Source organism: Papaver somniferum, chromosome 6 (genome assembly GCF_003573695.1).
Source record: "Papaver somniferum cultivar HN1 chromosome 6, ASM357369v1, whole genome shotgun sequence".
NCBI lineage: Eukaryota > Viridiplantae > Streptophyta > Magnoliopsida > Ranunculales > Papaveraceae > Papaver > Papaver somniferum.
This window is the reverse complement of record NC_039363.1, coordinates 47859442-47876944: the sequence shown is the minus strand read 5'-3', so window position 1 is coordinate 47876944 and position 17503 is coordinate 47859442. Positions and strand designations below refer to the sequence as shown.

Here is a 17503-nt window from a genome sequence, read left to right as displayed (position 1 = left end):
AAGAACATTGCTAAGAACAAAGAGATTATAATGAAAAAGATAGATAAGGAAAATGTTAAACCATGTCACTTAGTTTCTAAAAAGTTCTGAATAAGTTAGAAAAATGAATTAGAAAATTGAAATAAGATAGAAAATATATATTGGTTAGAAAAGAGTAAGAATAAGTTCTTTGAAGAACATGATATATGCACAAGGTATTTCCATGTAGTGGCTTCGAATAGAAGAAGGTATAATTATATTCAAACTCTTAGAGAGGAATCAGGGCTTTGGGTTGAGGGTACAGATCAACTTGATCAATTGTTGAAAAGTTCTGGAAATCAAATATATCATATTTTTGATACTATCATCCCCAATGTTATTATGGATGAAGAAACTGCTGATTTAGTTAAAATTCCAGATAAGGATGAAATAGAGTCTGTTATGTTTGAAATGAATCCTTAGGGTTCTCCAGGTCCTGATGGATACCCGCTGGGTTTTTTTCAGACTCATTGACATGTAGTTGAAGATGATGTTGTGAATTTGGTTATTAAGTTTTTTGAAACAGAGAAATTACAGGAACCCCTAAATGATTCTTTTATCTCTCTTATTCCAAAGACTGAATATCCAATCACTCATACAGACTTCAGGCCAATAAGATTGAGTAATGCTTTATATAAGCTTATATCTAAAATACTAGCAACTAGGCTGAAAAGGGTCTTAGATAAGATAATCTCACCAAATCAATCAACATTCATTCCAAATAGACAAATAGTGGACAATATTGTCATAGCGCATGAAATGCTTCATAGTATGAAAACTAGCAAATCTAATAAGTCGAAAGCATTTGATAAAATGGAATTTTGTGATTCATATGTTCAAAAAATTTGGATTCAGTCCAAAATGGTGTGATTTGATATTTGAATGCATTTCAACGGTTAAATCAACATTGTTATTAAATGGAATACCTGGTATTCAGTTTTGTCCCACCAGGGGTCTTCGACAAGGAGACCCGCTGTCTCCATATATTTTCATCACTGCGCTGGAAGGTTTGTCTAGATTATTATCTCATGCTGAATCCTACAATCATTTCTCAAGTGTTAGAATTAATAAAAATTGTCCAGTCATCTCACACCTGTTGTCTGCGGATGATTGTTTTATCTTTAGTAAGGTTGATCTGTCTGAGGTTAGAAAACTTATGAGTTTAATGGATATATTTACTGGTTTCTCTGGTCACACAATAAATTATCACAAGTCGGGAGTTTATTTCAGTCGGAAAATGCATAAAAGACATGAAAAAATAATAGCAAGAATGTTAAGAGTTCACATGATATCTAATGACGAAAGGTACTTAGGAACTCCTCTGTTTTTTAATAGAATATAAGCCTTAAAATTTGAACCATTTTTAGATAGAGCTTACAAAGATCTTAGTGGCTGGAAGGCTAAATTGTTATCTCAAGCAGGCAGAACAGTGTTGATTAATTTAACTTTGTTTACGTTCCCCTGCTATCAAATGCAATGTTTTGAGTTTCCTAAGGGAACGTTAGATGAACTTGACAGAATGCAGAGAGATTTTTGGTGGGATAAAGATATTCCAAAGAAGGCATATTATGCTAAAGCATGGGATACAATCAGAATACAATCAGAATACCTAAGATAAGTAGAGGGGCAGGGATCAAAAATCCTCATAATGTTAACTTATCTTTGCTTACCAAGCTGGCATGGAGGATGATTAATAGTCCTAATGATCTTTGGGTAAGAATTCTGAAAGGAAAATATTTTCCGAGAAACAATTCCTTACATAAAAATAGAAAGTATGAAATATCCTGGATTTGGCACAATATTAGAAAAGGATTAGAAATAGTTAAGGAAAATTATATTTGGGAATTAGGATATGGAAGAAATATTAACATAAGGTTAGATAATTGGATCCCGTGGTATAGGTCAACTTCCAAATTGGCATGATGATGATTTAAAGTTTGTATCGGATCTGATTGATGAAAATGGTTGTTGGGATGTTAATCGTATTGATGCCTCTTTTACTCCTGATGTTGCTTGTAAAAACAAATCTATATACATAAATGGTAATAGTCATGATAAAATTAGATGTACAGGAAAAAAAATGGGGAGTTCTCTACAAAGTCATCGTATAAAATATTGTCTAATATAAGGGATAATGAGGATAAATTCCGGCTCAAAGTGTGGCATTTGGATGTTTTTCCTAGAATTTGTCTTTTTTAAAAATGGCATTTGAAAGCAAAAATGCATGAAAATTTTAAAAAGGGCGATCCTTTCTGTGCTCTGTGTAATGGTGATATTCCGGAAACTTCTCATCATATTTTTAAGGATTGTAGATTCACAAAAGCAATTTGGTTTGGGTTAAAAATCCAGTTGCCATCATCTAATAATAATATGATGAATTGGGTAAAGTCTTGGTTTAATAGTCCTTTGAATGAATGGAAGGATCTCTTTAGGATAATATGTTGGGAAATTTGGAATCATAGGAATTCAGTAGCGTTCCAAAATGTTAAAGTAAATCCAATTGAATGCATCAGGTCAATCAAAAAAGATTTTAATGATAGGGAGTTGGCTCTGGGAAAAACAACTTTGAAAAATAATGTATTAATCAAAAAGAAGATAATTGGTTCTAAGGATTTTGCTGAATTTAAAGACAATGTTTTCTATGTTGATGCGGCTTTTGAAGAATCTGATGGTTTTTTGGTTTGTAAATAACTTATTGGAAAGACAATAAAATTGCTAGCATTAGTTTTTGCAGGTAGTACAACAAGCTCAAAAGTAGCAGAAGCATTAGCTGTCAAGAAGGCAGCAGACTGGGCAAGGGAGCTGAATAAAAAAAATGTTAAAATAAGATCAGATTGCAGGGATGTAGTAAATTTTTTGAATAGAAGGAATGTGAATTGTGACTGGAGGACAAAGAAGATATTAAATGATGTGCTTTCTCTTTTGGGTTCAAATTTTGGTAGATATTAAATATGTACATAGGGATGATAATAGTGAAGGACAAATTAGCTAAATGGAATCGTGTTAAGAAAGTTTTTTTTTTGTAGAAACAAACTCTCAGCATAGTATATTGAAATGTAAAGTCCTAAGTGGAATTGTAAAGGGAGAAAACATTAAGATGTATAATTTCTAGCTATCAATATAAAGTCTCTTCATTAAAAAAAAAAAATTATTATGTAAATGGTGTCCTTTACTTATTTCACAAACCAATTACCCCTCATATGAAATGAGATAAGGTAAGATACGAATAGGAGGATCACGAACTACTGCCAGCAATTTCTATCAACAACAAAATCTGGCAAAACATACTGCTTCAACCGGCCGCAACAAACTTTACAAAGTCAGGACTAATACCAACACCACTAAGATAAAGAAGACTAAAAGCAGATATGAACAGGATTTTTTCAAGAAGAATTTACTAATCATCTTCAGGCTCTTTTCAAAGCCATTAACTTTAAATCCCATTGATATCCCATAAGAGGACTGTTCTAATCCTCTTCATCAAAGCTTTCACAGTCTTCTTCCTCATAGCTATTACTGTAATCACTTCCAGATGGTGTATGAGTTCCATCCCAGAATTCCTTGAATATACTCTCCTCGGCATCCTTATTTGTCTCATCTTCCAACATCTCATCATCTTCTTCATCAGTTGACTCACCTTCATGCATGGTTCTGGAAAAGATTGCAGAATTTTCCTTCTCACTCTCATACCTCTCATTAAGATTTTTCTCATAATACTTTGTTAAATACTTCTCCTCTTCATCGGCATCTGAATCTTTCTCACTTGAATTTATCTCCTCAACATAGTTTTCATACCCTCTTTTTGAATTTTCTGAATCACTTTCAGCCGCATTCCCATATACCTTCCACTACTTCCGATCAATTATTTACTCTCGTTTTCATGTTATAATTGCTAATCTCTTATCCCTCAATGCATCAAACTCAGCAGCAGTTTCCTTTGGAATTTTCTTCTTTGTTGCCTCTCTTTGTCTTCTATCCCTCTCAATTTGTATCTCATTCTTCAATCTCTCGAGTTCTCAATCACTCAATGAAAGTGAGATATTTTTTGCTTGATTATAATTCTCAGATAGGGGTGGTGTTTCTGGAACTACATTTCCATTGTTTTCCAATTTCTGATATTTTTTCTCTGTAGTAGGGTAAAAACGGATCCTAGATAAAAATGGAAAATTGGGTATCCTGGTGAGAAACGAATTTAAACCCTAAAAAAATATACTGCACATAAGTACTTTAGATTCGAGAGATAAATCTGTACAATCCTGGCTTAAATCAAGAAATGGTCGTTCCAGTTTTGCTTCGGTCACAAAATGAGGATAAGGGTTGATCTTAGGAAGGGAAGCAAATTTAGTGTTGAGATCAAAATGATGAATTATGTGAATTTTATGAGTTGTATACTTGTATCAGAACGTAGAATTTGCTTGCAAAGTGTAAGATATGAGTCCTGGATGGTTTCTGAACACCTGTGTTGATAACCGATGTTCTGGTTGAAATAAATTGAAAATCTATTTATACAAGTCATAGTCGAACACACTGATCCCGCTGTAAGTGGGAGTTGTGAAGTAGTGGATATCATGGGTGAGTGATGAGAACCGTGTCTTGTAGTTATGGGAATACTGGTCGGTTTGTACTCACACTACTCCTTTACATGTCACTTATCTGTTATTCCAGGCACTTTCTCTTAATGGGCGTGTTGCACGCTGTAAACCGCCGGACCAATATCCCGATATACATCCTTCAGTTATGACATGTTTGATGTCTCGAGTATTTGTAGGAAAAGAACTTAGTCATGACTGGAATGATTTATATTACTAAGGATACCAGGTAAAGGCCTACTCGTATAATGTGATTTACCTGGATGAGGCCCTTGAGTAAGTTTAGATGTATGAATAAGATTTGTTGTGAGCCGGCACTCAGAAAATAACATATGGTGCTTTTAGGTTAAATAATTAAATTATTTGTGAAAATATTTATAAAATATCGTTTGTAATCGATGCATGTAAAGCATCGTTATTAAGCAAGCAGCTTAAGCATAATCGATGCATGTAAAGCATCGTTGTTCATAGTCTGCCAAGACAAGTCGCAGATTTCACGGTATTATAAGGAGCATGACCGGATATCTTTGAGCAGCTTCCAGGATCTATTTGGTGTAGGTTGAGGACGGGGTGATCGGTTCTCAAAGGAAAAGGGACGACCAGTTGTCATCATGGCACCTCATAAGTTAGCTCAAATTAAATCGATGCCGGTCAAATCATCCGATTAACTTGAGCGGTTGCAATGATTTGCGGCAGTTGTTCATTGCCGTTAAATTTATTTAAGATTTTATAAGCAGTGTGACCGACCTACTTTGGTCTATGATTTGGAGCGGCACTTGCGGGCTAGGATTGATGTGATTGGTCAAGGCCAAAGATGGTCGTCGGTGAGCATAGTGACACTTCATTAGTCGCACATGATTGAATCTAAGCCATACAATTCGGTTGGCTAAGTTGAGCGGCTGTGATCAATTTAAGACTGCCATGGGGTGTCTTGACCTAATTAAGACCCTTTTGGGGGCCGCTCGATTGGATTTCTTTGGCTTATAAATTGTGAACACTTCCTGCGGGTTAGGAGAGTTCTAATTGGCTGGGATAATAGAAGGCCCGTCCAGGAACATCATGGAACTTGTTTGGTCGCGTCAGGAAGGGTGCAGGCTTTCCCAATCAATCGGTCAAGTCATACGGACGTGATCGTTTTTGAGACTTCCATGGACAATCTAAATTCAATTTCCTTTATAAAAAATCTGCTCAACTGGCCTACTTTGACCAACGATTTGGAGTGAAGCCGGTAGGCTAGGAGCGATGTGATTGGTTGGTTGGGAAGAGGGGGCCGACAGACAACAAATTAGAGAAAGTCCGGTCGGTGATGGAAAGCGCCATCCAGGAAAAACCGACCGTCCAAGTGGCATGGGCGTGCCTCTTTTGCTACTGCTATAATTGGTCACGGATCCCCTTTTTCTTCCTGGTTTCTGATTTTTTGGTAGTACTGTATTTATACTAGCTCCAGGGCCGGTTTCCTAGCTTGCCTAGGTTAAGTATCGACCAATAGGGATCAAGATATCATGCAAGCTCCGTTTTGGGCAAAAAACCTAGTTTTTAGAAATTGGCAAAATTAGGTCAAAAATTGAATATCGTGAATCGACAAAAAAATAACAGTCTTTGGTGAATTTTGCACGTTAAGAGAAGCGCAGCTCGGCGCGCCTCCGATTGTGTATTTTCATGCGCATCTTAATCTTGACACCTCGGGAAATTCATTCTACTCAGCTGAGAGTGAGCATTAATTGTAATATCATGTCAATGTTAAGTGTTCAGCCGGGAACATAGCATAGATAAATACTCAGCGGCATCTGCATTAATGAATAATGCGACCAGGAGCTTAAAATAAAATTCATAGAATATTTGGGATTGTTGCAACATGCACCAATATTATTCTAATAAATTTCGTAAATTTTGAATTACACGGTATATATGTAAGCATAGAGGTATAAACATTTATCAACTTCTTATCAACTCTACTTCTTTGCAGAAAGCAGGCATACAAATATGAAGTTTTACAGTTTTAGCCCTGAACTAAAAACCACCATCAACGCTCTCTAATCTCTTATCTTTCCTTTTCTGGTTTAGTTTTCTTGTTTATTCATGTTCCTTCTCTAAATCCTTTTTATAGATCCCTAACCATTAATAGCCATTTACGGTGTTTGGTTAAGGGTCATGTCTCTAGACCATGCACGCCTATTCAACGTTATACCCACAACGTTCAGTATCATCATGACGCTTTGGAAAATACCACTCGTAATCAATTCCCTCTAATCCACTCCATCAAATTTAATTATGTTCTATCTAACTGAGGGTTAGATTTCTTCCATCTCATATTTCTTTAAACCCTAATTTGTCTGATCGCACCACTATGATGGGCATTAGTAAGCCACAAAAATTTGGATATGGTCCCTTGAATACTAACTATTATCTTTTATTTTATGCAGATCCGGAAAAGTCAGCACCTGTTGAAAGACACTAATGGCACCTGGAGTATGTTAGGTAGTTACTGGAATAACTTCACCATATTCAAGCACCATACTAACACTTTTACTTTTGATAAAATCTATACCAACCTTGAAGGCTTGAACCCATCATATTTCACTTCAACCTACCCACCCTACCCAACATGTCTCGTTTCAAAGTTTATTTTATACCAATATTGTTGCCACCCATTCTACCATTATTACTTTTGGATGTACGCAACCTCCGCTCATGAGAAGTAGAAAAAACAACAATATTATTATTCAACTATCTCTTTTCATGAAGCATTGTCGTACGTCCATCACGTCATTAAATTTTTTAAAGCTTCTTATCATCAATAGAGTTGTCTTACTCTACAACATATACTACTTGCACATGTGCCAAGATAAATTCTATTGTCATGGGATCACTGATTGTGTAGGCAACTTTGATACTTTGGAAAATATCACTGAGTCTGAACTCCATAAAGACAAAAGTTATCTGAACCTTTCACCCTTTCCATTTTATTTTTCCAACAGAAATCATGTTTAACCCTCTAGCCTTTCCTCTTTTAAGGTTCATTCTCCAATACTCTTAAAGTTCTCTTTGGTTTTGAAGATTCATGTGTCATGTCACTATTATACCTTGGACCCTACCATCTCTTGGAATTGTTATCTCCAGATACTCATTTCTGGATCTTTATTTATATGGAGTCCTCCAATTCTTCTACTGATACTTGTTAGAGCACTACTCGGTCGAACTCGCAAGCGTTTGTATCTCAGGCTTGTTATCAAGTTTAGTTGATCAAAACTATATCTTTATTTCTAATTTACTTATATCTACGTCTCAGATTAGGATAGAAGTGTATAGTTGAGCAGTAGACTTCATGGCGTTCGCCGATTGAAGAAGAAGATCTACTGAAGTGCTTGGAGGAACTTCGACGACAAAAGGTATGTGAACACTAAAACATATCTATCACTCAGAAGTCTATTCAATTTTATATTCAAATGAGACTAAGTCGTATAGCTATATAGACTTTGTGTTATACACATTTGAAACTTCGAGTCGAGTTTATCTCATTTATATTATTCTCGAAATATGAGTTTGAAGCATTCTTTAGCTATGTCTTGACTTCATCATCTAATTGACTACTTTAGTTGTAAACAATTAATTTGTTGGAAACTAAATATTGATCATATGAAAATTACCTTGAACATCTTACATGATTTGTGTAAGACAATCATTTGATGTTAACTTGGAATGTTTCGTATTGATCAAATAATCATTTGAAATTACTTGAAGCTATTGGTATGTGTAATATTACCAGTGTTGTCTTCTAAGGATGTTTCAAATCAATTAATGAGAGTTTAAAAACTACTACCAATGTCTGGATAAAACATAGTATGTGTACTCATTATGCGAACTGTGAAATACTAGTTGGTTCCGGAACTCTTGTTTGTAAACAGGTTTACATGTTGGAAACGGAACTATTTTTTGCGAACAACAAGACTAGGTAAGGTCCGTAACTGTAGTTTGTGAACTCGGTGGTAGGTTCTAAATCGGCAGTTGACAAGTTTTTCACATACTTTGTATGCAAACCATTTGTCTATACACATGAACTCAGGTTCGTTTGTGAACTAATGTGCCTGAATTTCAATGCCTTTAAGGTATTCAAACTCGGTTTACGAACCGTGGCATTATGTTCATGAATTGGTTTTTGTATAAGTACTTTGTACACTTACAAACCAAGCTGAATATGTTTCAAATGCTTCACGGATATTTCTATGAGATAGTGAACATTTGAACAACTTTCTTAAAAACAAATTTAGATACATTTGATTATCTATCAATGTTGATTGATTATCAGATTGAGTTAAGAAGTGTTAGATGAATATAGCTAAGCTAAAATTGTTCATATGGATAAATTCGGTTAACTGTTATTGAGCCAACTTGTTATACACGTTTAGGTACGGTTCATCCATATCTTAATATATATATATCTCATTTGCGTGTATCAAGCTAAACCATCAAACGGTGGAGATTGATTGCTTATTTTCTAAGCAAACTTAGCTTGAATCTTAAATCAGGAGTTCATCTTACGGTGGATATTAATTGCTTTGTTACTAAGCTATCTTAGTTTTGATTGTAACCAACCCTGATTTGAAAGACTATATAAGGAGGAACTCTATCATATGGGAAACCTAATCCCGACACTTCTGTGTGTCCTAGTTGAAAACTAGAGTTGATTCTCCATTAACCTAGGTTTCCAGTTCTTCTGAAAATCATTACTAGGTTTAACGACTTAAAGACTTCGCTTGGGATTCGTGAAGCCAGGTCCAACTATTTTCTCTGTTGTTGCATATCCTGATCTTAATTTTTCTATCGTATTGAGGTTAATATTTCTAAGGTTTTCTCGAGATTTATCTCCGATATGTAAGATATAAAAAGTAATCACAACAGTTTCTTCGTCTCAGACTCTTGTAATTCCGCAATAACTTTTTCTATATATCAGTTGGGTTACTGTGAGGTGACTAGTATTTCTAGGCTGCTCTTCGGGAGTATCAGACCGGATTATTAGTTGTGTTTCATGTTCCCCTTGATCTTTATCTTAAGACGGAAACCAAAAATAGAATAAACTTATCTATGGGAGACAGATTTATTTATAAGTCTTCGACTTTGGGTCGTAGCAACTTCTAAGATTAAAGGACGTTATCTAGGGGAATCAAATGCGCGGAGTCTTACGAGATTTAAGAGGTGTAAAGAACGTGATTGTACCTTAGTCAGTGTGAGACTTGGTGAGGGTTCAACTACATTCTAGTCTGAAGTTAACTTGTAATAGGCTAGAGTCTGTAACGTCTTAATACAGTGTGGTGTTCAAGTATGGATTAGGTCCCGGGGTTTCTTTTCTGCATTATATTTTCTTTATATAGTTGAAATATCACAGGTTGTGTGTTGTTCAATCACATTTGATAAATCCGAACTTGTTTGTTAGATAAAACTTGATTGACACTCGAATATTGGTCTTTGGTACCATCCGAGTTATTCTCGTAACAATCAGGTTCGCGGATTTATATCTTTTTAATTTACTGATTGTGTTGATAAATAGATAAAGCTCTTTGATATCTTTCTTGATTGAGACTCATTAAGTTGGTGCTCTTGGAATTATATTGGATTTTAGTCTATACAGATTGCCGAACGAAATAGTTGGGTGTGGTTTTTATACCCCCGCGTTTTCAACACTGACACTGCTACTACTATTCAAAACCTATTCTCTCAAATGGAATAAAAACTAATATAACCAAAGAATCTTCCTTCTACTTTTACTGAACCAGTCTTATTGATAAAGTTGTGGTGTTAGCTGAAAATGATAACAATTGGAAATGGTGTATGGTGGGTTATGTTTGCAGTGAGACATTAGTTCCTACATCCTCTATCAGATATCATATTTGTTCGTAATGGCCTCTTGCTCAACATCAACTGTTACTACTTTCAATGGGTTAAGAAATAAAGTTCTTATCAGATTTATGGCAGAAAATGACTTCAACAGAGTTAATGAACAAAATCCTTGGTTTTCTTGCGGTTTTCTTATGGTTCTAAGGGTTGTTCCTCCTATTGGTTGGCCAGCAAATGCGCAAATTTCTTTGAAGAGGAGCTAATATGGTTAATATTATGTAATGTTCCGAAGGAATGTACTGAATTTGAAGACCTCAAGATCCTTACTACTAAACTTAGGGAACTTATTGAAGCAAAGGAACCATATGGTAACCATCCCTTCAAGAAAAAACTTAAAGTTTATGTTCGCATTCCTGTTAAACTAGCTCTACCAGCTGGTATTCCCCTCCTTACTATAGGAAAAGAAGAACCTTTTCTTATAGAATGTAGATACTTCGGAGTTCCAAGGAATTTCTGCTACTCTTGTCGTATCATCGACCACAAAGATGTTGTTTGTCCTAACTGTCTTGCTAAACAAAAACTACTTAAAGATGCAAGTTCGTCTAGATCCAAGTATACTTTACCAAGGGTGTCTAGGTTAATGATGTCTCCTAAGAATTTGGATGATGACTCTGCAACTGCCCAAAACAAAACTTTGGTCGACTCTATAATGACTCAAGTTGACATTGCTCCAGAAACTCAGCATGGTGACAATGTATGTCCTAATAATAATAATAGAGAAAAAGTTGTTGTGATTGCTAAGAGCTCTAATTTCAGTGCTCAAGATTCTCTTAAGAATAAAATCAACATGGGTCCTTTTGGTAATAGATCTCCAACTGTTAAGATACATGATTTTGGGCCTGTCCAAACTCATCACCTTATTCCGGTGGTCAACGGTCTTCCATTTATTCTTAAACAAGCTAAGAACATGTTGAAAAAACTATTGTTTGTAATCCTATTCCTGAGTTGCGTAATCCTGGTCGGATTCGTACCAATAACTCAACTAGAAGATTCAAAACAGCCGTCACTCATGTTCAGAAATCCATTATCTCTAGAGAGGAATTGATTTCTCTTGCTGATGAGCATGATGCTCTTTCTACCCTTAAAAGAAAAATTAATCCTAGAGCTGATCTCCGGAAAATAACTAGAGATAGTTCTTCTCTTTTATCTAGTTCTGATGTTTCTCCTGCCGTTGTTGATAGTTCTGAACTATACTACACCAATCTTTGCCATCCATTACCAAGTTGGGAGATATATCTATTATCAATCTAACCAATTATACCCTCAATACTCAATCCTTAGATGATCAGTTTGGAGTTTCAATGTACCTACCAATGCTAACTCAGATGACAATGGTGTATGTAATAATTCTTCTCATGATGCTACTAATCTGGATCTGAATACTATCCAAGGAACCACTTCTAATGGTGGAGGTACCAGTTCTTAGTCTAGTGGAGATCATGATCCTACCGATCAGGTTCCCTCTTCATCTCCTTCCACATCTATTGATACTCCTAATAATGTTACTTCTTTTTCCTGTTAATAATGTTAATATGTTTTGTTGGAATGTGCGTGGTTTGGGAGGAAAACAACTAATATGGAGTTGCAGATTCTCTTTAAAAACATTAACCCTGACATGGATTTTCTTTCGGAGAATAAAATGAATAATGATTTGGTCTCTCGGAAGTTGCAAAATATGGGTTTCCCTTGCACTTTCAATGTGCCTAGCATTGGTCGAAGTGGTGGTCTTGTGTTAGCCAGGAAAAAAGAAATAGATCTTTTTGTTTTATCCTCCAATAGTAGGGGCATCTATGTTACTACTACTGATATCATCCATTCCAAATTGTGTCATATTCACTTTATCTATAGTGAACCTAATAGTACCCTTAGACAAGCTTTCTGCGAAGGTCAATGCAATTTACCTCCCATACCCTTTGAAAAAGCGGGGCTCTAAAAACCTCACCCAATATTTCGCTTAGCAATCTGTATGGACTAGCTCCAATATACTATTATGAGAATCAACTAGACAGTCAGACTCAATCTTAATAAAAAGTATATCAAAGAGTTATATCTCAATTTGTCGATTCAATCCTCACTCAAGCAAACAGAAATCTGCGAGCCTGATCGAATACAAGAGAAATAACTTGAATGGTACCAAAGACCAATGTTCAAGGATCAATCAATTTCAATCAACAACCAAAGGTTGATTTACCAATTGATTGATTCAGCGGACAACCTGTGATATTTCAATTATATAACGAAATATAATGCGGAAAATAAATAACACAGACACCAGAAGTTTTGTTAAAGAAGAAACCGCAAATGCAGAAAAACCCCGGGACCTAGTCCAGATTGAACTCACATTGTATTAAGCCGCTACAAACGCTAGCCTACTACAAAATAACTTCGGTCTGGACTGTAGTTGAACCCCAATCAATCTCACACTGATCCAAGGTACAGTTGCGCTCCTTAAGTCTCTGATCCCAGCAGGATACTACGCACTTGATTCCCTTAGTTGATCTCACCCACAACTAAGAGTTGCTACGACCCAAAGTCGTAGACTTTAATAAACAAATATGTCTCACACAGAAAAGTCTACAGGAATAGATAAATCTGTCTCATAAAGAATTACCTACGAGTTTTGTTCCGTCTTTTGATAAATCAAGGTGAATAGGAACCAATCGATATACCAGACTTGTGTTCCCGAAGAACATCCTAGATATATCAATCACCTCACAATAATATTAATCGACTAGCGAAACAAGATATTGTGGAATCACAAACGATGAGACGAAGATGTTTGTGACTACTTTTCTATCTTTCCTATCAGAGATATAAATATCAAGCCAATCGTACTCAATCACGAAAGAAACAACAGGATCAGATCACGCAACTACAGATAAAATAGTTGGGTCTGGCTTCACAATCCCAATGAAGTCTTTAAGTCGTTAACCTACAGGGTATCGAGAGAAACCTGAGGTTAAATGAGAATCGACTCTAGCTTACGCAACTAGTGTCACACAGTAGGTGTGGGGATTAGGTTTCTTAGTTGCTAGAGTTCTCCTTTATATAGTCTCCAAATCAGGGTTTGCAATCTAAGTTACCTTGGTAAAAAAGCATTCAATATTCATTGTTAGATGAAAACCTGATTAGATTCAAGCTAATATCTTTCAACCGTTAGATCGAACTTAGCTTGTTATACACAAATGAAATGTAACTGCATTTAGGTTTTAGTAACCGTACCTAAACGTGTACACTTAGTTAGTTCAACAATAGTTAACCAATGGTTATCCATATGAGCACTTTCACATCAACCTTATTTATCTTCACCATAACTAGTTCAAATGAATCAAATGAACTAGTTAGAGAGTTGTTCAATTGCTTAGATATCATAGAATCATACAAGACACAATCGAAGAAAAATCGATTTTGATTCACTCGAATCGATTCATGAACACTATATCCACGGTTTGCAAAGATTGCATTCCTTATTATATAAATGCTTTAGTTCATGAACAAACCGATTTTAGAAAGTAACCTACCTAAGTATGCGAACAGGTACGCGTACTTAAGTAACCGATTTGAGTTTGTTTTCACTTCCAAACTCCAGCAGAAATTCACGGACGTGAACTTTTCGCCAGTACGTGTACGGGTACGCATACTGTCCCGAACTTCCAACAACCGCCGGTACGCGTATGGGTACGCATACTTTGGGTTCCCGGTTTTGGACTTTTACACAAATGTGAAAACACACGATGCTTATATCCGTAGATGGTTACATGTTCTAAACTCTCATTTCAATCATTGAAAAATTCTTAGAGGATGTTATATAGTTGTTATCCACAAACTATTTTTCATCAAAGCGATTTTCAAGAAATTGAAATGATCAACATGACTTTCGTCAGAAGTAAAAATGAACTTGGCCAAAGCGAAAGCTTACCAACACATATTTCGAGAAATAGATAAGAGAGATAAACTCGGCTAGAAATAACAAATGTGTATAATCGAAGTCTATATAGCAATACGACTTTTGTCTCAAAATAGGAGATAGAATAGATAGACTTTTGAGTGATAGATAAGTTCAAGTCTCCACATACCTTTTTGTCGATGAAGTTCCACAAGTTCCTTTAGTAGTTCTTCGTCTTTGCATGATGAACGCCGTGGAGTCTAGAAATCAACTATACTTACTATCCTAGTCCGAGACTTATCTATAAGTAGACTAGAAATCAAGACTCATAGTTTTGGCAACTAAACTTGACAAACAAGCTTGAGATAGCAATGCTTGCGAGTTCGATCGAGTTGTGCTCTAACACTCTCACCCTTTGTCAATTTTAGTGACAAAACTATCAATACATATGAAATACAAAATAAATAAACTTTGTAGCTTCTCATCCAAATGCTTGATCTCCTTGGTTCTTCAACATTACTCTAAATCTTCGTCACTTCCAAGTACTCCAATGATTCCAAAGGTATTCAATTCAACATCATCTTTGTTGAAGATCCGTAGCCATAACAATGAGAAAAAAAAATCTCTCAATCATTGTTATATAGTGTCATGGTATTATTACACAGCATCAAAGTTCAATTGTATCACAACTTCGACAACAGTATTATGGTGATATGTATCACTCCCCCTTAGTCAATACTTAATCTCACATGAAAACCGCTCCCCTTTACATAATGATCTGAAAACCATATGTATTTGTATTGTGAACTACACATTAATTCTCCCCCTTTTGTCAATAAAATTGGCAAAGGTACGAAAACTAGTGGGATCCTGAAGAAATTTTCATAGAGACACTTCATGACCAAAAGAAAGTACATATCAACTTTTATAGATGCAATCATATAGCCGAAACTAAATGCATTCATCAAGGAGTTTATAAAGATACAATATAACCCCTACAATATTTCACAGCCGCACTCCCCACAAAGATTTGGCAATTAAGCACAAGTTCAATTAAGAACTCTCCCTCATAAAATGTCATTATGGAAAGAACAACAAGAGCAACCTTACTTTCACAAGAAAAGAAGGATTTCTTTGGACAAATCACATGAAACATGAATTTGTATCCAAAAATCTCAATTAATTAACCACAAGAGAACCTATGATTAATTTAATCGAAAATACTCACATAAGAGAACTTACGGAGCCGCACAATATATACATAAAAAATATGGATCATGGAAGATCAATACTGCTGAATAAACAAAGATTCATTCTATTCTTCATCACTATTTGGACAATGACATATAATAGACTTAATCTTTGTAAATAAAAGCTCATCCTATCTTCCATCAATATTTTCATAATGACATAATTAGGGCTGCACATGGGTCGGGTTGGGTCGGGTTTGGCCTCACCCACCACCCGACCCACTGCTGGTGGGTAATTGAACTTTTCACCCGCAACCGACCCACCATAACAATGGGTCGCTTTTCACCCGACCCACAATAAGGCGGGTTGGGTCGGGTCGGGTGGTGGGTTACCCGTCATAACTTGCAAATTACTTGTATCATGATTCATGAAGAATTACAGAATTCAAGTGTAGAAAATTAAAGTTACTTAAAAATGAAGGAGACAAATATTTTCCATAAACTTCTTTGTTAACACCTAATTTACTACTAGGGGTGGATAAACCATTTCCGACGAGGCATGTTGATCAGCTGATGAAGCAGCCATTAATCAATTTAGGGAAGAAGAGTCTCCGTGACTCTGTTTCTGAGAAGGAGAGAAGAAGAGGCCGAAGTGATAGGTGTGGACTGCGAGTGCGATGCTTAGTTAGGGTTAGGTATTTTAATTTTTCAATCAAATGGATGATATTCATTCTAGGATAGAAAATCTAAGGACTAGCATGCTAGGGAATATTGGGAGGGTTGGTGGGTCGGTTCGGGTGAGGGAAGTTCCTACCCGCAACCGACCCAACATACGGTGGGTTTTCACGTGCCTCACCCATAGTCGACCCATACCTAGGTGGGTCGGTTCGGGTACGGGTATTTTTTGACGGGTGTGGATCGGGTACGGGTATTGTTTGTCAAAAGTTCATTCAATCTTTTAGCAATACTTGCATATCGACATATGAAAGACTTAACTTTTGACCATGTATGGGACAATCATAGTTCACGGATGCAAACACATATATCCCATAACAAGTTTGCAATATATGAAACCATAAAGATTAATACTGCAAAATCATCTTCCAAATAAACTTTAGAAGTTAAATAAATAAATCTAAAAACATTGCAACATGAAAACGTTGGACATAGCCGTGTACTCACAATAATGGCTATTCCAAAACCTAGTTATCCTTCTTAAAAACACAAGAATAAATTCTCATAAGAAGTTTCCTAGACATTGAGACATCTGAAAAATTATTTATCGTCCCCGAACTCCTTGTCGTCAACAGCCATTGGGACATACGGTTCATGAAGAGTGGAGTCAATTCCAACAAACCTTCTAGGATGTGATGTCGAACCAGGGCCTTCTGAATTTCGAGAGTTCTCAAAACCAAAGTCTTTATTTGTTGAATCTCCTTCCTTGTTTCCTTCAACTCTTCAAGAACATCAGAAAACTTCTGAGAGTTTGAAGGAACAACTCTTGACTTCCTCACATTCCTTCTTTTTCTTTTCAAAGTTGGAGGTAACGAAGATTTTTCCTTTTCCTTCATGATTGATGGCTTAACAATCACATTAAAATCTTTTCCATAAGAAGACATGGTGCTTGGAGTATCCATATGCGTACGGGTTTGTGAGAGGAATTCACAATTTAAACTCAACAAGTAATCTTAAGATAAAAAGAGTTTAGGGAAGAAAAAAGGAATGTAGGGTTATGAAACCTTTAAAAAGGTTCGTGCAAGCACAACTTACAACCCTAAGAAGGGTTGAATTGTCAAGAATAACCCTCTTTTATTGATTTACCAGGGAAGTTCTTTCCAATATCAATTAGATATGGAACAATTCCAAACTTGCAAAACACAGCAAAGCTAAGAAAAGAATAGAAACACAAAAAAAAAATACTTTCCTAA

At 35.8% G+C, this 17503-nt stretch overlaps 1 protein-coding gene across 1 annotated transcript; it reads left to right on the top strand.

The window, feature by feature from the left end:
• The first annotated feature begins 2238 nt into the window (after positions 1–2238).
• On the top strand, positions 2239–2967 carry LOC113290788. The gene is made up of 2 exons (XM_026540375.1): positions 2239–2689; positions 2753–2967. Exons 1-2 carry the CDS (start codon positions 2239–2241, stop codon positions 2965–2967), a joined length of 666 nt encoding a protein of 221 aa, XP_026396160.1.
• The last annotated feature ends 14536 nt before the right edge of the window (positions 2968–17503 follow it).